Genomic DNA, 18933 nt, shown 5'->3' on the forward strand with positions numbered 1-18933 from the left:
TGTCTCCGTGGTATCTTGAGCAATCCTCGACTGAAAATGTCCCTCTTGGGTGCCCTTAACATCTCAGAAGCCGAACGCAGGATCTGCATCTTGACTAAACTAGCACCGTACATATCCACCGAAGAACTTAAAAACGCGCGAGGCGCAAAGCCACAGGTAGGTCCTTCTTTAGGGAAATTAACCTTAATTCTTTTTAGTCAGCATTAAAATTCACAACCAAAAATGTCACTGAAGCCGTCCTCTATGAACTGAGGTCTCAGGCTCTCGTTGACCTTGCGTTAAGCTGCGGGGATTGTCCAGAAACTACAGTTTTGAAGATCGCTGAGTGGCTTTTTGATAAAGCCTTAGTACTAGATGAGTTTTTCTTGGCTCTTAAACCCCTTATTATTGCGGAGGTAAGTGTCTCGTAACTTTCATCCCGTCCGATGCGGATATAAGGAGAGTTCAGGTCAAACCGGCACTATAGAGCTCAGAAGCGAAAATAACACATTTTAAGCACAAAACATAATTTAGTGCGCACTTTCCTTTGCGCAATTTTCCCTCCATTTGTACTCCGACTACGCAAGATCGGACATTTCACTAGTTTTACTTTCACAGGGATGAGTGTTGGAAACCATTGCTGCTGCGTTAGGGATCGTCACTGGCGCATAAAAGTATGCTACTGTGTGACTGAGCGTGCCACCACTGTAGTGTACTTTGAGCTTCCTGTGAATATGAGTAGATTTTTTTTGGGTTCGGATTTTGTGCCTCAGTTGACACGACACCTTGTTTTTCGCTATGTGCTAAGTAGTAGACTACACGCCATGTGCTACTGCCATCCCTTTACTTATTTGTATGACGAAAAGTTCCGGTTTGATTTGAACCACCTTCGCAAAATTGACGGTGAAACTAGGAGTTTCTGTTTTTGACAGGTACATATGGCACAGCGGCTAGTACCCTGGATTTTCGCCGCCATATTCGTGAATTTGAGATTGCTATCCGTTCCTCGTACTGGAAAAGACATGGAACAAGCACTTATATACTTAATGGGAGTGTTAAACACTCTTCTAGAGAGACCTCAGCTAGCCCAGTTCCTACAGTCCATCCTAATTGCGCTGCATACTTATTCACAATGGCTTATTCGGTCAGGGTGCGTTCTAGTGTGATTAATTCAAGATTGATGTCAGTCATATTTAAGTTATCAAATTGTATCGCTTTGCCTTTCGAATTGCAGCAAAATATGTGTGCTTTCTCTTTCCAGCATCGCAACAAACTTAGAATGGGATCTCAATTGGCTATCTGCTTCAAAACTTTCTCTCAATGCTGGCTTGATGGAGAATGCTTGGCTTTTCTTTGAACTAGCGTGGATTAAACGGTGAGGGCTTGGAAGGTGTCGTTTTTTGTTAAAATAAATTGCTTATGTATTTCGTTTTTGAATTAAGACCGAGAGAACTGCTTTACGACAGCGTGGCGCAGAATCTGTGGATTGATCTATGCACATCCCAGAAGGATCTCGTGGGGCTAAAGGCCGCGCAAGTTGCAATGGCTCAATTCTTTGATCAATCTGCTGATGGTATTGCCCTCGAGGATCGATTTCGGTAAAAATTTGTATGAAGGACTTAGTAAGATTACCTGTATGGCTACACAACTTATAATAAGATACCAAAGATCATGGGCACTTTGAGGAGGAAAATTATTATGGAATATCCATTAATCCCATTTGATATTGGGCCATTTGAGCGCAATACACCTTTTGATGCTATACAGATGTGCGATTAATGAGTTGGACGGCCGATGGCGCCTTCTGTGGGAGGAGGGGACGGGACAGGGTGACCAGTCTAGCAGTGCCGACGTTGCGCAAATCGCTCTGCGCCTTCATCGCTTGGGTGCTGATAAGGCCTTCTCACAACTTGCCACTGATCTTCTATGTGTGTTTGTGATGCTTTTTCATCCTCTGTTTAACGCTGGGTTTGATTTAAAGTTGTAATTTTGGCTCTTATATGTGGATTAATGCGATTCGGAATTTTACTAGTTACTGATTCCGCCGACCGTTCGCTGTAATTACACTGTTATTCTACCAGCACAAGACTCCAACATCCTGTCAGCTTTGACAGAGGCCAAATACCGTGTTGCTTGGCGTTCTGATACTTGGGGAATAGACGGATCAACAAAGCCTACCTTACGCGATAATATTCTCCTTGCCATTGACTTCAAAACTCTGCCAACCTCCAAAGTTCAACCACCTGCAAACCCCACTCTAACTCTTCAGCGCGAAGCCATAGAAAGTGCACTTGGTTTGTTTGATATGACCACTTTCCATACCTCTATGACAAAGGTTTGGATCGCGATTTATGGCCTAGAATATCATTTAGGTGTGATATCCAATTTGGAAAGTATTCGTCGGGAGTGTGCTTCTCGTATGGGTCAGTGGAATGAGCCGGAGGTGACACCACCATCAAATCTTGAGGATGAGAAACTTATCTACCTTCTCTATCAGTCGGCTTGTTGTAAAGATTGGAAATATGTCGCGAAACTGGTCAATGATCGACGGTGCGATTTGTTTGTTCAGCTATGTCATAAATAATTTGACCTTTTATCTTTGTTGCATCTGAAACGTTTCCATGTTAAAGCGGGACATTTGAGTTTATAAAGGACTAAACTTTGAGGAATAGGAGCTGCATCCATTTTTTGGCACAACCACTTGCCAATATATACATACTTATCCCAGAGCCTAACTAAAACGCTTACATCAATTATATACCATATTGCTGAGCTCTTATCGTGGGTTTGATACATCTTTTTCACAAGAAACTCCTTTCATCATCGCACTTTTCCATATGTGCACGGAATTTTGGCAATGGAGAGTACTTTCCATTTGCTCCTGCATGTGGTGCTGCCGTGGTAGCCCAAACTGGTGCCATTAAAGTCTCGGCCTGACTTAAGCGCTCATTGTGCATCTGATCTTCCAACTGATTCGTCTTCTCATTCATATCACGACTTTTAGATCATCCTCAATTAGGTCATTGTCGGAGAATCCGGTCACTCTTCAATCCTTTGCATCTGAAGCAAACATCTTACAAGCCTGGAGTCATATAAGTACCCTTCTGCAAAACCAACCGGATGCCTCCAATGCTAGAGTGGCCTCCTCAGTTATCCTTCTTCAAGCCTCCATAGAGGAATGCATTGAATGGGATACTCCTCAACTCACTTCCTTACTGGAAGCTTCTCTGCGCTTGTCAAAAGCCCTTTCTGACTCTGTGGATGATTCGTCCTCATGGCTACCACTGTTGAATGTCCACACACAGTTGCAGCTTGCTGATTCGTATATCGAGCGTGGGAACGTGCCATGTGCCGAACGTCTGCTTAGGACGATTCCACGAATTGAAATTGCTTCTGGAGAGTTAAATCTGAGGAAGAACCTTAGTTTTGCACTTGCTCGATCAAAATTGCAGCGGTTGTGTGGAGAGACATCTCTATCGTGTGCCAGATTGACGGGTGTATTAAATGATGCTACGGAGGTTATTTCCAACCTGAAGCTCAGTCATGATACTCCTGCTCGTTTACTACTGGAGTCATACCTCTCTTGCACTGTTGCCCTCTGCAAGTGGCTAGCTGAATGCAGTGCCATGAGTTTGGCCGATATCGTAGTCCGTCGGCTCAAACCGGTGAGTAGTTCGTCGAGTTTGCTTACTTATTGAATTTAAGTAACGTAATTTGCCTTTTTTGCTTCGACTAGGCAATCGAGCTGGCCGATAAATGCTGGTCGTCAGAGGCGAAACAGCCACTATGCAATTCAGCGGACGCTTTAGCTGTACTTGCAGAGTTCGCTGATGCTCAGTATCAGGTGTTTGACGGTTACCTGCGATCACCAGAGTTTGCAGCCAGGAGAAGACTACTATCTGATGCTGACGCGGATGCTGCTTGTCTCACTGAGGTCGATAAGAAAAGGTTTGCTCCTAAGTTAACCGTAAATGGTGATTTGATTCGTTCCACCTCTTGAAGCACAGGCTGCAGCGTTCATTGTAGGCGTGATTGATTCCAGCTACGATAATCACCGAGGCCTCGATCTCACGATCTGTGAGAATTACTTTTGCACTGCTTTAGTCTTCTCGATTCTCAAAAATCGTGTGAAGATTTACTAACCATTGTCAATTACTTTGTTAGTCGATTCCTCCGACTGCTGCAGCGTCAATCAACCCTGGAAAATGTGGAACTAGTAAACCTTCTTTCGAGCCTTCAAAACTTCTTTTCTACTGCCATTCTCTCCTACTGTCAGTGCCTTGCTCGGAGTGATAAATTTAACCTCAAGGTAGGATTTTCCCATCAAATTTCATTGTTACTTGTGTTTAATGCACTATACCTGTTCTGGGACCAGGGTCATTGTTAGTTTTTAAGCCCATAACCCTACAACTAGACATGGTTCAATTGAGTGCAGTGTTTGGGCTGCTTCTGAGGAATTTATATGATATACGAATTTGGGTGTAGTTTTATGGGCATTTTGACGAGTAACCAAAAATACACGTGTCTAGGTATATAATAACTCTTGTTTTAATTGTCATCCTAGGTTCACTCCGTAGTTATTCTTCTGCTTCGGCGGTCACTAACGTTCCAGCGATTAGTAGTTGATTTTGAGGCCAAAGCCACTCATCCGTGTCGGTTATAACTAACGCAAACACATTCACCTTTTCACCCCTCATTCAGATCTACCGGCTAGTCTCCCTCTGGCTGAACGCACTCTCTCAAATGGCGGAGAACCGTGGGCTGGCTAGTTGCGACCTCAGTGAGGGTTCCGCCACCGAGAGCCTCTTTACACCCGCTTGGCTTGCCTCACTAGAGGCCCATCTCGGGGCCATCCGGGTAGACAAATTCTTGCCTCTCTTTTCCCAACTTCTTGTCCGACTCACTACTCCCAACGAAGAGGAGAGGCGGAGCAAAACGCAGGCAGCGTTTCATGCAATGCTCGCCAAGGTGAATAGGATGGTCGCGAATGTTTTCTGTCCGACAGACTTTAAGTTAGCCTTTATTGTCTAGTTCGTGCAGCCTTAACGAAGCTCTCAGTTTCCTACCTTGTAGTAGCAGCTCACCAATTACCTCTTCGGATATGCTAGGCTGTCTGCTATGTAGGTAGGTGGCTCTCCTTGGCATGTTCGCTGGCTTGAGTGGGTATCTTAGTACCCCGTATAACTCATTTAAATTGGTTCATAATGTTTCATTTAAGTTTATTTGTGGTTGCATCTTTCAGTTTGATTGAAATGCGTTTAAACTTCATGGCTAAGACTCATCTCGCCTGCGATGATCGGCGTAAAAAGGTCATGAGTCGGTCGTTTTAACGGTCACAATAACTTACCTCCTATGATGCGCAGTTTGGGGAGTGGTCTTTGAGCTCAAACTTCTGTGAATTTTACATGAACCTTCCGACCTCTTCCAAAATAATTATATTTACTAGCATTTCGGTCAAGTTCTGGTGTGAAATGCCACAATGATCAATAACTGCGGTAGGAGTCACTGAGATTCAATATCTCGTTTAAATTCATCAATTTATTTGACGAAAATAGATTATGGGGAGTTATCATCTCGGTAAGGATGAGGAACGCAGCAAAGGCAAGCGGTTTTCATTGATCTCTCTAATGTCAATGGTACGTTTGTGGTGACGAAAGCGACTCGTTTCAATTCTACTTCGATTACAGGATAAGACCTTCACGGGCATCACAGTAGCAACGTTGTAACATTTTGAGTGTGGTAGAAATTAAGAGGTGTTTACTACCTTTTTCAGTTGGTCAAGACGTTGCTAAGCAAGCACCCATATCACACGGGCCTTCCTCTCCTCTCATTGGTCAACGCGCCGTTGGATGACCCACAAGGGGGTGCTTCAAGCACCACGATCTCCCGCTCAAAACGCCAAAGGATTGAAGCCATGGTAATTTTCAATCTGCCGTCTTTTAGTAGTAGGTGTAAGCTACCTTAGGTAGAGGAATAAATTCACTTTACTTGTTTACTTTTTTGACGATTGTAAAGGTGAACAAACGATTAATTTTTCTGGCTACTTTTCGATTATAAATGCTACTCGTCCTTATTCCTGGAAATTTCAGTAGGTGGTGGTCATTGAGTTCTTACTGGATGGTCTATTTGCGTCAGCAAGCCACTTCGTGTTTTGAAAAGTCACAATTTTCCAAAAACTATCAAATTTTGTGTTTACCAGATACGTTGGACAATGCCTTTTAACATGACCGTTTGTTCAAATCGAGATATTGAAATTACTCGCTCTAGTTTCCTTTACCCGCCCTGATTCTTTTTCCATCAGCTATTTTAAACCTTACTCTCGGCCATTTGGCTACAGTGGAAGTTCCCCATGGCCACTTATGGCATCATAAAAAGAACTTTTGTTCACTTCAAAAGGCTCATTTTCGTCTTTGGGATGGGATACTGGGAGTAGGTAACAGTTTACTAACTCAAGTCCTTGGATCAGTAATCCCTCGTGTTATTTCTTTTACTTATCACGGGCGCTAGATGATTCCCATGGTCGTCCAACTTAGTTGAGTCCACTAGGACTACAAAAGTTACTTGCGCTTTTTTGTGCTGAAGGCTGATAGAGATGGCGGTCGGGTAGCCTTGGCACGTCAGCTCTTCTCCGAGGTCTGCAGATCAGGCGCGACTCGTGAGGACATCTTTGCGCAAATGCAGGCTCTCGCAACGGCCTACATTGAATGGGCCAATGTGGATGTGGAGAACAAACGCAATGTTAAAGGTCCGTGCCCCTTCCATTTCGTGTTTTACGAATATTAATTTATTAAATGACAATTTGTTCGATTTTTGCGCCTGAAAAATGGTGCCACTGCCTGACTTCGAGTGGAAAAGCGAAGTCAAGTCAGACTGTTTTTTTATTCGTGTTGCTGATTCTTCTGAGCGACTCAACTATTGTTCCATCTCCTCCAATCAAAATCCAACTTCTACCATCCCTAGCTTACTATAGTCAAACGGTCAGTGTATCCCTCCTGTACGACTAGTCTCCCAGCTGCTGTGCATACTCATGATAAGGCTGATGCCGGACTAGTATGCCTAATAGCGCCTTTACGGATAACTTGAACGGTACACGGGAATAGAGTTGCCATGTTTTGCTGGGATTGCGATCATTCTGATATGCGTAACTCTCTGCCGACTTTCAGCCTCCCACGTTTTAACAGGATATCACTCATGCTACTGGTCTCCCAGATCTTCCCCGTCTCTATAGTAGATCCTCTGCCAATCCATTTCTCCACTCAACCAACCGATCTTCAATAGGTGACATCCCAATGCCAGCAAGTTGTGCGCTCTCACGTCTCTCTGCGGAAGCGGAGCACTGCCTACACCTTCTGCCAGTGATTACATGCCCCCCGCGGGTGAACCCCTCAGGAGTCTACCAAGATCTTGTCCGAGTGGTGGGCTTTGTTAACACTTACCGCCTCGCCGGTGGTCTTAATCTCCCCAAGATTGTCACTTGCCTCTGCTCTGATGGAAGGCGACGCAAACAGCTTGTCAAAGGACGTGACGACCCTCGTCAAGATGCTATTATGCAACAAGTGAGTGATGGACTTGAGTTATGTTATCATTTATGATGACAATTTTGCGGGTGGAATATTCATGAAAGTTGGAGTCACTCCCCAAGGTATCGGACCTAGGGTATGCGGTCGCCTTTTATAGCTCCAGGAATCAGCTCTGAAGAAGGAATGAAGCCTGGTAGTACGGAAGTTTTGTTATTTGCGTATGTTCATGTCACTGAGATGATGATCCTGAAGAGAATGAACGCCTTCCATATTTAAGCATATACTTAAACAAATATCTTCGCATGGTTTGCTATTTTTTGTGGAAACAGAAAGACTGTTTCATCTATTGGGTTGAGAAGGTGTTTCATTAGAAAAACTGACGAAATTCATCTGCTTCCCATAGGCACGAAGTTTAGCGAGGTGACTTTGGAGTGCTAAAAACATAAGGCAAATGTTGACTTACGATGAATTATATTTATATCTCCGGTCAATCACCAGCATTTTATGTGCACCGATCGAGACTATTTCTCCATCAGATCGTGCTTTCAAGCCTTGTTCCGTCATTCCTCTATATATGAGATACCAGGTTTTCAAAACCACCTTACTATTCGATCACAGTATAAACTTGTACCATCACCTGTTGTTCGCTTCCTTTTTTCAGGTTTTCTCAGCAGCTAACCACCTCTTAGCTACATTCTCCGTCTCCAACGCTTCCAAGTGCCCGAAGTCGTCTTCCTTTTCTCCCTCGCGTGCAAATGCCATGCGCATACGGACTTATATGGTGCGTTTTATCTCCACCGGCTGTGCCTGCTTTTCGCTTTCACACGGTAAATATTCGACGTTGGATAAATAGAACCATCCTCTGCCCAGATGTGAGCTTTCGCGTAGGTTTCTTTGCATGTATATCCTTTCAGTGTGCTTGCGTTTAGGTATTGAGGCGTGCACTTGTGATCGGATAAATAACCTCCATTTGACTAAGTTCATGTCGAGTTTTCAACCGTTTTGAAATGTTCTTACAAATGCGGCTGTAGTTGGGAGAAATCCACGCATTAAGCTTGATTTGTTAAAATCCATATGTTTTAGTTTTGCCAGTTAAAAGCATTCAGCTATCAAGCCGCTTCGAGATTAGGTGTTTATCAATAAGTCGACGACTTGTTGGCAATAAGTTCCCAAAGAATTCCGTTTAGGAGTTCATACCCTGCAAAAGCTCATCTCAAAATGCGGTCACACATTTGATGAAATTCATCCTATGCTGGTGGGAGGTGTGTGTGTGTGTGTGTGTGTGTGTGTGCGTGTGTGTGTGTGTGTGTGTGTGTGTGTGTGTGTGTGTGTGTGTGTGTGTGTGTGTGTGTGTGTGTGTGTGTGTGTTTATAGCGGGGTAATCGAGAGTCACAAGCTAGCCTGAGGGCCGTAGTGCAGCCTAGGGATTAGCATTGAAGATCTAAGCTAATTGAGCTTCTAAAATAACTACCTCGGGAACCTAGTTTGGCGAATTAAAAGTCTTTATTATATTGGCTAATAAAGCCTATCTCTGATTTTGTGCATCATGCCCAACGCTATCGTTTCTTGCACTTCTGTGATGATGAAGTCATCCGCAAAATAGGTGATGGTATAAGTTTACAGCGTAGTGACAGAGTTCCTGATCCCAACATTAGTAAAATATCTCCTTACTTTCAAAAACAAATCTTCATAATGTAGACTCATTCGGATGGGTTAATTATTTCTGGATATAGATATATGTTAATCGGACGGTGTGTCAGGGTGACCACATTTGGTATACCGATGTCAGTTCTCAACATCGTCATTCTATGGGTGAAATCAAACTGAATTTATTGGTTGGTTTTCACGCCCTAACTATGTTAGCTATCACCGTCTTCTTGCTAGATGCTTTCTTCATATTCTTCCAATTTCGCAATGCAAAGACGTCATTAATTGAGTTTGCGTACTTTGCGATAATCACATGCCTGCTAATTCTAAGCCTGCATGTAAAACGAAAGTTAAGATGTTATAGACTACAATTCTGGGGCTCAATCAGTGGTAAGTGCGTGTTATTTTCAGTTTATAGCGTTGTAGTACAAAACTGTTCCTCCCGTCTAATGACGTGGTAACGTGGGCCTTCTTGATCGCTTGCAATTCATCTAGATTCTGTTCACTGTCCATTGTTATTCTTGCGTTTAAGATAAAGTGGCTCCTATGCTCACAAAGTCTTCATGATTCACTCAGCTAAAATAATTTGGGCGATTGAGTTTCGTAAGTCAAAGTAGACAAGGAAATCATCTTGAAATGCTAGTTAGACAAGTATTTTCATGCTTCATATCTGGCTCCTTTCATTTCAAAAAAAAAACCAGTGAAGAGGTAACTTAGGCGCTACAGTGTGCTTATTATCCCTACTTCCTCTTAACACATGCAGGTGGTGCCTCTGGCGCGCCGCAGCGGCCTGATCGAGTGGTGTGAGGGCACCGTTCCTTTGGGCGAGTGGTTGGCTGGAGAGGCCTTCGGTGCTCACCAGCGCTACCGTCCTTCCGACCTTGCACCTTCCCAGGCTAAACTCAAACTGGCCGGGGCGCGTGACAAATCCCTCGACCGCAAGCTGGCCGTCTTCACGGAGATTTGCTCAAAGATACAGTAGGTGTTTTTATTATCAGCTCACTTTGTACTAAAGCTGGGGATTAGGCCCCCTTTATGTACTCCTACATATGGTCCTACTGTTTCCACCACTAAATTTCCAAAATATAGTTTGTACCGTTATTTGAGTCCTCTTTTGGTACTTTGTGCATCATGCATCATGATTCTTTGATAAGTCAGAAATTAAACTCACTTAAATTTTGAATGTAATAGCTTTATCGTCAACTCTTACTACTTTGTGATACAGGAATGGACTATTGTTCTTGGTATCAAACACGGGTGCTACCATTGAATCAGTACTTGCGAATCAAGACTAAGCTTATTCAGCTCTCGAAAAGAGTAGCAGCAGATTCAGGTCTTGATACCTTTTGTGCCCCTGAAATCTGTTGCCAGTACTAGGAGCTAGAAGTTGATCTTGCTAGTTAATATGCCACTCTGTATGCCGCTTTTAAGTAGTCCTTTTAGTTATTATTATTATTGACAAGCTATTATTACCAAGTCATGTGCTGACTTCGGCTAGTACACTTAACCATTCACTTCAATCTCTTGATCTCTTGTGTATTGGTGGTCACGACAATGGAATTGGCTGCCGATGTAAAAGCTGAGTTATTGCTGGGAGGTGGAGGTCAAATCTACATAATGCTCTAATGCAGTTGCACCGCCTTAGAGTCTTCCTTCTCGTGTCATTTACGAGCTGTAAGCTGCTAAAGGAATCTTGATAGTAGGATCAGCCGTCAGTATAAGTGGTGCGTTACTGCTAGGAATCACATTCATCAAATCGCCTGAGCAGTGCGATTATAAAGTGTGAATACGATTAGGGTGGTACGGATAAAGGAAGTGGGGATCGCGGTTTGATAGTCAGAATAAATATCTAAAGCTTACGAGTTGAAAACAAGATTCCGCCATAGCTCTTAGAGTGGTCTACAAAGTCGTTTTTGAACTCTCACTAGCAACATCTGAGTAGTTCACGTTTTCCACCGCTTGAAATATGCTCTTTTTTTGGTTTCGTCGAATTTCAAATCCCGGTTTCACTTGGATGCGGTAATACAATGTGCAGTTAAGGCCTCAATCACTTCACTTGCTAAACTACTTTGTCTTGAACTTTGCGTAGACCGGTCCTGGGCTTCTTCTTTCTGGAGCATTTTCCCGAGCCAAGCGCGTGGTACGCGGCGCGATGGCGCTACACCGCATCGCTGGCGACAGCCTCAATTTTAGGCTACCTGGTGGGCCTGGGCGACCGTCATCCACACAACCTCCTCCTGCACCCCACTACTGGGGAGGTAGTGCACATAGATTTGGGCATCGCCTTTGATCAGGTTCCACTCCCCATTCTTTTGCATTTCTCTCTCTCTTGCCTGATTTTAATGATGCCCTATTGAACATCTACGTAGTTGTTAAGGTGTTTGCAGACACTTGACCGCCACTGTGTCAAGTTTCTGATGTGTTGTTTAGCTGCGTAAAAGTGCAATTGTGTTTATCTTTTAGTGATCATAGATTTTGATTCCATTTCTTTGTTTTACCCCTTTCAACGCTTCCCATTTTGTGGTCTCTCCCGGCGGTCTAAGTGACTTGTCGAGCCGTTTCATTTGCTGCGCTTTGGATCCGATGTGAAATGATTTCCCGTTTGACGATCATTCACTTTTGACACCCTTATTTTTGTGAATGAGAAAACTGTTTCAAGGTTTTGTTCCTTTTCTTAAAATTTGTGCTTGTGAGAGCAGGATGATTATGTATGTTGTAATTCTGTGTGAAAATGCCGAATGAATTAACCAAGACTTGATTTTAAGCTCCTGGAATTGTGAAGAAGCAAAAGTGCTAAGTTTGCAATATTAATGCGAATTACCTTTAACCCCTCTTTTTATTTGTAAATTCGCATTTGCCTAAGGAAATAGGCTATCCCGTAGCAGCTTTCCAAAGCCCCAACTCGGTAAACTTTAGCTGTCTCTTTGTGCTCTTCTGTGTTGCTATGGTCGACTGTAATTGAGTGCTTCTCAAAATTTGCCGTCTTTTTGAATGGTCCACTTTCATCTAAAATTCAGAATGATGGGAATGAGTGCATTAAAGTCAACTTTTTTCCTTACATTATGACATGCTCAATCTGTCATCTAATGGTGAACGAAAGCACACGTTTTGTTTAATCAAAAGATATTGAGCACGTAGCCATTTTATTTCATTCAGAGGAATTCACATCCATTCATTTTTCATGGTACACTCGTCCTATACAAATTAGAAACTGTTTACAGAGTTCGGATCTACCTCAAATATTTGGGCTTTGCAATCTGCATGACCTTTTCGCAAACATGAGAAACTGTCACATATCCTGTCTGAAACCCCAGAAAGCGTTTTTATTTGCAATTTTTAAGAAGTTTCCGTTTTTTATATTTAGTTTCCAAACATTCTACAAGGTCTCGTTCAGCTTTCCTGCTTTCTCGGTCAGCAAACTTGTAATGTGTTAATAATCACTGTAAGGCCAATACCAATCCAAGCCTTACAAATACACAAGAATGTAGCTACTCTGTGGCTATAGCATTCATCGCACAATCACTTACGAAGTTTGTCTCCAACTTCCTCATGCTTCGCGTTGAAGTCTACCTCCGGCTTACTCGAATTGGAACTCAAGAGGATCCAAGTGCACGCAAATAAACGCCATTTATAACAGATTTTTGCCGTCAGTTTATCAAAAGATGTTACTGAATCACCAAAGAATTGTCTCTAATTATTCTTAGGTGTTTAGTCTTGATCTTTGGTTGGTGTAGAAATTGCTCTAGTCCAGAATAATTCAAGGATTTTCCTGTAGAGTGAATACGTTTTTTTAAAATGTTGATTACGAAGGCAAAGAATTGTGTGCGATACCTGTGGGAACGATATCATATAGTAAAAGCGGATTTGTTATATTCATGCACACCACAAGGCATAGTAATGGACTAAGGCGCTAGGCTTCCATCTGTTCTAACCTTAGACCTTTTTCTGATATTGTTTTTCATTTGCTTACTTCATTTTCTATGAAAACTAGTTTGTTGTCAATTTCTCTGCTGTCCGCAATAGGGACGTCTCATGCCGACCCCGGAGATGGTGCCGTTCCGATTGACCCGCGACCTCGTCCACGCTCTCGGCCCACTAGGCGTGGAGGTGGGCTTCGTTAGCATTGCGGAGTCGGCACTTTGCGCCTTCTCCTCTGGCTCTGAGATCATTCTCACTCTCCTTGAGGTAGGGTTACTTGCCTAGTTCCCTTGGCGTTCTTAGCTTCAACCCTTATTTACTAACCATTAGTAGATGCTCTAGATGCGCACACAGTTCTGCTTCATTATATCATCTTCATGTTCTCAAGCTCTGAGGTCATCTCTCAGGATATAGCGTAGTGAAGCATCGTGAAATTGGTAGCATATGAATTTCTACCGCGACAGCATAGAGGGCGACAAATCTATTTCATAGCACCGCTTCCCTTTCGATCTCCGTCCGACGCTTCCAGTGGTGACTTTCACTTTGAATATCACAAGAGTTCCTGTGAATTGCAATTGACCAATTTGACCAGGAACAAAGCAATTGTGGAAAATTCGTTATCATCAACGGGAAGGCTGAGTTACACGGGGTAGTACCCCTTGTGAGTTTGCTTAGTTTCTAAATATAGCCTAAGAGTGATTCATCTCTCGAACAATGAGTGCTAGGGACGGGACGATGCTGTGCAGCGAGGCCATACGATGTGGTAGTTGTTAGAGTGGTTGGGGGGGAGGGGAGATATTGTGTCATCAACGGATGATCATAAATTACTGTTTATAACAGTACTGGTAGAAAAATGTGGAAATAACATGAAAAGTTTGCCCATATTGGTTAAAAGTACACACAATTTAATTGGATTGAATGACTACGCAAGCAGTAGGGTGAATTTCGCTGCTAGCTAAAGCATTCAAGGGAATATAAATGAAGCATCAAGCAGCAGTAATCTTATCGTTCAGAACACGCGATATTGATGCTTTCTATACAAGTGTAGATGGTGGAGTGAATTAAGACTCAAATGCACAGATACCTGACCGCTGGGTTGCGTTCCTTAAGTGAATGCACAGTTGACAGTGAAGTCGTCAACAGGAATAGTACTCTGGCTGCTCCGGCCGTTTGCATATGGAGAAATGGAATATTATGTATGGCTATATGAACGGCCCTAGCCACTATTGTGGGGAGAAATTAACCCTTTTTGTCCCAATTGACCAGAAAAGGTGATAAAATAACATGGAATTCAAAGTTTTCCATGGCGGTCAGCTACTGGGGCCTGCTCCATCTGCGTGTACAAGTGACTTGATGAAGTAAAATCTGCAGTACTGTTAATATTAATGGGTTTTTTAACTTTAAGTAATTACGTTTAGGGAACTTTGGTAGCAGTGGTTATCGGAAGACAGTCCTAGCTACAGTAGTCGGACAAAGCAAACGCATTCCTCTGTCATCGACTCCGATTCCACGCGCAGGTAGCAGAATAAGCCAAAATCTTCTCCGCACCTCATAGATATAGTTGCGTAAACGTTCGATTTGGTCGTGGGGGCCTACTATCCGAGAATTAATTGTGAAGTCACCTTTGGCCATTGTAGCTCATATGTACTGTGAAAGTTTGCGTACAGGTCATTCTTAATGTGGTCATCAAGGCGCACTTGTACAATGTCGCCAAATGAGTTCTGCACGTTTTTTAACAATGAAGAAGCGCATAAATCTTCTTAAATAGTTACGAGTCAACCAGTCGACACGGCGTGTTTTTGTAAGGCATGGAGGAATTGGAGAACAAATTGACAGTCTTGGAAGCTTATCCTGCGTCACCTACCAACGCGTGGCACGTGAAACTGATCTGCTTAGCTTTCGTGAATTCCCAGTTGGCGTATGTACAGGCGAATTATTTCATCGTTACCAAATACAAACAGTACTGAAGGCTCTAAGTTCTAAGAACGTTGATCCTGATTTATTTTAATCACAACCGGCATGCGACTATATTCTTCATAATCAAGACTAAAGTGTCTTTTTGAGTGTGGTGCACCTGTCATCGAGTGACTGTATTACCCAAATCAAATTATTTATTTAAACCATCTTTGGGCTGTGCATTCTGCTACTGTATGCCACACCCTTTCCAAATGTCGAACCAAAAATTTCACAAGGGGCTTCTGCAGCCTTGTAACCGAGTCTAACTGGACTAAGCAGACTAGCTTGAATCACATCCTTCAGGTTCAGCTGACATAATATGATGATTTCAACATGAGAGGGGAAAGAATAGAGCACAATAAGGGTTCCGTACTGGTAGACTGTCCGCTACATAGATCATGGATGCAAACAATCCCATGCCCCTTGCAAGCTGCGACAATTTACAAGGGAGCTACTTTGAAACCCTTGCGAGCTTTCTTAGTTGCCTGAGCATCCGATTCGTCACGGAAGCTCGTGCATTCCTCGCAACTGTGGCCGAAACTGCCGTTAGCGATACCACTGGTTTTCTGTACATTCCGAACAACTAGAGAATAGTAAAATAGAACCCGCCTTTCTGTCACATCTCTACATGCGTTCAGAGCATATTTCCAATTTCTAGCCAGTTTAGAAAAGCACTTACTAGTTTATAAACTAGAATTCCAGCTTGCTCTACGGGTAAATTTTGCTTTGTAGTTCTACTTCTACCCGCCTATGAGCTTGCATTTAGCTTAGTAGTTTAAAAAGGCATCTGGATTACTCTGCTGCCCATCCATGCATTGAAAGTACCTTTTAGTTTTTACTCGTCTGAATAGGACAATAGGCTTAAATCTATCCAAGTATTTATCTATATGAGGAAACTGATGATCAATTGCCACAGAAATGCTTCAGCTTATTTTTCATTTGGCCCAAGGTTGTCTCCATAGCTGCTGCTGTGATAAATCTACATTCACGTCTTCGTTAACTGTTTCCACCTCTCCGCATTGAGAACAGACTACCCGTCTCCGAAATGTGTATGTTGATTGCACTACCCGTGTGTGTTTGGTAGGTGCTGCTGCATGACCCACTATACTCGTGGTCACTCTCACCTGCCCAACTCTGTGCGTTGGAGGCGCGACGTGCGGAGGTCACGGGGTGTCCGGCGTTCCCGACGGGTGGTGGTGGGGAGAGCTCCATTTTCGCCAACACCAGCACTACAGCCGCCACCGCCGCCGCCTCGGGCTCCATCGTCAACGCTTACGGGACTGCATCAAGGAGACCCCAAGGTAAACCATGTTGTCGCTTTGCTTTGCTCTTAGATTCTAGCGCTTGGGTTCGTCTTTGGAGGAAAGATGTCAGTTTAAGGCTTCTATGTAGTGCAAAATTAAGCCTCTTTGTCATGCTCTAAGCTCATTTTAATGTTCCTGATATCTGACTACATTTTGAACCCATGTATGCATGCAAAATCCTTACATAGCTAAGGGCAACTGGAAAATAATTACAACTCACTATTTACCACCCAATTTAAATCTAGATCTACCTAACTAACAAGCAACGCATTCAAATTACCCCACTGGCAGCCTGAATCGCATAAATTTTAATGAAATCCACTTTGTGGTGCGGTAGAACATCCCGACGATCGTCTGAAATTGATCAGCCATCCTACAATCCCCGTGGTGTGCTTTTTATGAACGCGAAATCAATGAACCGGTTTCCGAGGTGACAAAACATTCATCACTAGTCGAGACTCGGTAAAACTTGATTAGACACCTTCAACTTTTCAAAATGCTTGAGAATGACTCAATGCCATTTTGTCCAAATGCATGCCTATCATTTGGAGCTTGGACAATCTCGATAAGACTCCGTCACCTGTGAGTCATACTGGTCACGCGATGCCGTACGAATGCAGTTTCAGTAAAACAGTTGGCGGAGCCGTAAAACGTTGTGGTCCGGGTCCCATAGATCATAGTGAGCTTGCGTTATGCCGTTTGCAGGTCCGATAGACCACTAATTGGAGCGATAAGCGTCCTCACGACGGCTCATAATCGGTGGGTTCTAACAGAACGCGCTTAGCTATCCCCATTGTTTCGGAGCCATTACATGCTAAGGCGAGGGCAGACTCAGCTAACCAGTGAAGAGAATGCTAGATTGTTCAGGGTGAATCATGTCAGCAAGGAGAGGAAAACGAAACAAAATTATTCCAATACCGATGTTGCCATCTAGTGGGGGGAGTGACAAGACGCACCTGACTGTCCCTGCGCCTCAAATTGCGTCATTGCTACGTTATATAAAGACAAATAGGAAAAATAGGTCTACATAGCTACAAACAGTTTTGTACATACCTCTAGACCCGAGACCTCCAGTGAGTGTTCTTCGTAGTACGTTAGGTTAGGCCCACTTTTTTGTATGGACGCAGACACGCGTAACTTTTCACTGCAGTGCTAGAGAATCCGAACTTAGCAAGCCTTAACATGGCCAGTACCAGGTCTCACCACAAACCAAGGGTTTAATTGTTCCGGCATGAAAACAATTGTCACGAATTCGTCTGCAGCTGGAAGACCGCAAAACTGTAATCATCATCAAGTGATAAATACCCAACGTTTATTCTGGTGTTTTAACCTCAACCGATATCTTTGCCCCACTGTTCGGTGCAAGAAGTTATCATAAACTGGTAAAGAATATGCTTATCATATTTGTGAGTTCTGTAGTGAACGTTCCCAATTAGCCTTACTGGCTTAGATTCAATTCTTTTCATTGTGCGAATGCAGATTCGGTGAACCAACTGGCGGAGCGGGTGCTGCTAACGGTGCGTGATAAGCTGGCTGGCCGCGTGGGCGGCATTGGGAGCAGCGGACTGACTGCAGGGACTGCGGCGGAAGGCGCTCTTGGCACACTCGGTCCCTCTGGACACGTCGCTCTCCTCGTGCGCGCTGCCACCGATCCACAAAACCTTGGACGCATGTATTTCGGGTGGCAGGCTTACCTCTGAACGTTTGATCCTATGCTCTTGATTGCCCCTTATAATGTCTTCGTTGTTCTCCCGGTGAACCACTCCCCCCACTTCCTACTCATTGTTAGGAAATCTGCTTTCCCTCGCCCCTCCCATCCCCCTCTTCCCAAATATTTTTTTTACAAAAGTTGGTGTTTTTAATGCAACAGTCTTTCCACTTGCTCGTGTTTGCTGTCGAGGCACAGAAGACAAGCACATGAAGCTTGGAGACTAATTACCTTTAAATATGTACCGGAAAGGTAACTAAAATGATTAATGGTGAGTCTCGCCTTGACATAAAGAAACCTCCCACACTTTATTCTCTTCACCCAGTTACCAACTGGATCTGTATGTAGATGGAATTGCCTGGTAACCCATGTAAAGAACGATACAGGACCGGGAGTTATGTGAGGCTCAAGATAGCGCTTCGCAACTTTTAAATATACTTCAAGATGGTGAATGCCAACGCCAAGACACGCTTTGTAAGACCTAATGAACAAAATCGGTTGACTAGTTCCATTTATCCCCTCTATTTCCCGCGATTTTGTAGGCATTCCGGAGGTCGAACATACGCAGCACTATCCGCCGATATATGGCTCACTGAAAGCCAAAGAACGTCTGCAAATCGCCTCATAAACTTTTCTACCTTACCATCTTATGCATCCAAGAATCCTTAGATGTTTGCGCATCTTGCTTGAGGAAAACGTTCAGTGTCAAGAAACGTGTAAAAGTGAACATCGCGTCTTTTATTGGCGCAGTATCCCTAAATGTTGTGTGAGTGCCAATGAAATACCCTGTAATAATTCACAACTACACTTCAAAGCTTGAGATCCACAAATTGGCACTAAGGACTACATTTAAACGAAGTACTTTGAGTTGAGCGACCCGAACATTGAGATAGCCATGGCT

The 18933-nt window shown here is 43.5% G+C and overlaps 1 protein-coding gene across 1 annotated transcript in view; it reads left to right on the forward strand. All coding sequences in view use genetic code 11, as the record gives it.

Annotated features, from left to right (window-relative positions):
• The window catches only part of EGR_01160 (Serine-protein kinase ATM), a gene marked incomplete at both ends in the record, with an annotated part of 29246 nt that extends 11222 nt beyond the window's left edge, over positions 1–18024 (forward strand). Inside the window, 22 exons of the mRNA XM_024490409.1 lie at positions 21–156; positions 198–395; positions 912–1129; positions 1241–1354; positions 1422–1577; positions 1747–1907; positions 2061–2273; positions 2352–2529; positions 2999–3644; positions 3716–3927; positions 4084–4288; positions 4681–4947; positions 5753–5896; positions 6562–6724; positions 7189–7535; positions 8161–8280; positions 9910–10124; positions 11236–11440; positions 13170–13331; positions 14833–14982; positions 16105–16321; positions 17804–18024. Coding sequence (XP_024355228.1) covers positions 21–156; positions 198–395; positions 912–1129; positions 1241–1354; positions 1422–1577; positions 1747–1907; positions 2061–2273; positions 2352–2529; positions 2999–3644; positions 3716–3927; positions 4084–4288; positions 4681–4947; positions 5753–5896; positions 6562–6724; positions 7189–7535; positions 8161–8280; positions 9910–10124; positions 11236–11440; positions 13170–13331; positions 14833–14982; positions 16105–16321; positions 17804–18024 — 4648 coding nt within the window. The remainder of the gene's footprint in view (positions 1–20; positions 157–197; positions 396–911; positions 1130–1240; positions 1355–1421; positions 1578–1746; positions 1908–2060; positions 2274–2351; positions 2530–2998; positions 3645–3715; positions 3928–4083; positions 4289–4680; positions 4948–5752; positions 5897–6561; positions 6725–7188; positions 7536–8160; positions 8281–9909; positions 10125–11235; positions 11441–13169; positions 13332–14832; positions 14983–16104; positions 16322–17803) is intronic.
• Positions 18025–18933: the final 909 nt, after the last annotated feature.

Source organism: Echinococcus granulosus, assembly GCF_000524195.1.
Source record: "Echinococcus granulosus chromosome Unknown EG_S00004, whole genome shotgun sequence".
Taxonomy (NCBI): domain Eukaryota; kingdom Metazoa; phylum Platyhelminthes; class Cestoda; order Cyclophyllidea; family Taeniidae; genus Echinococcus; species Echinococcus granulosus.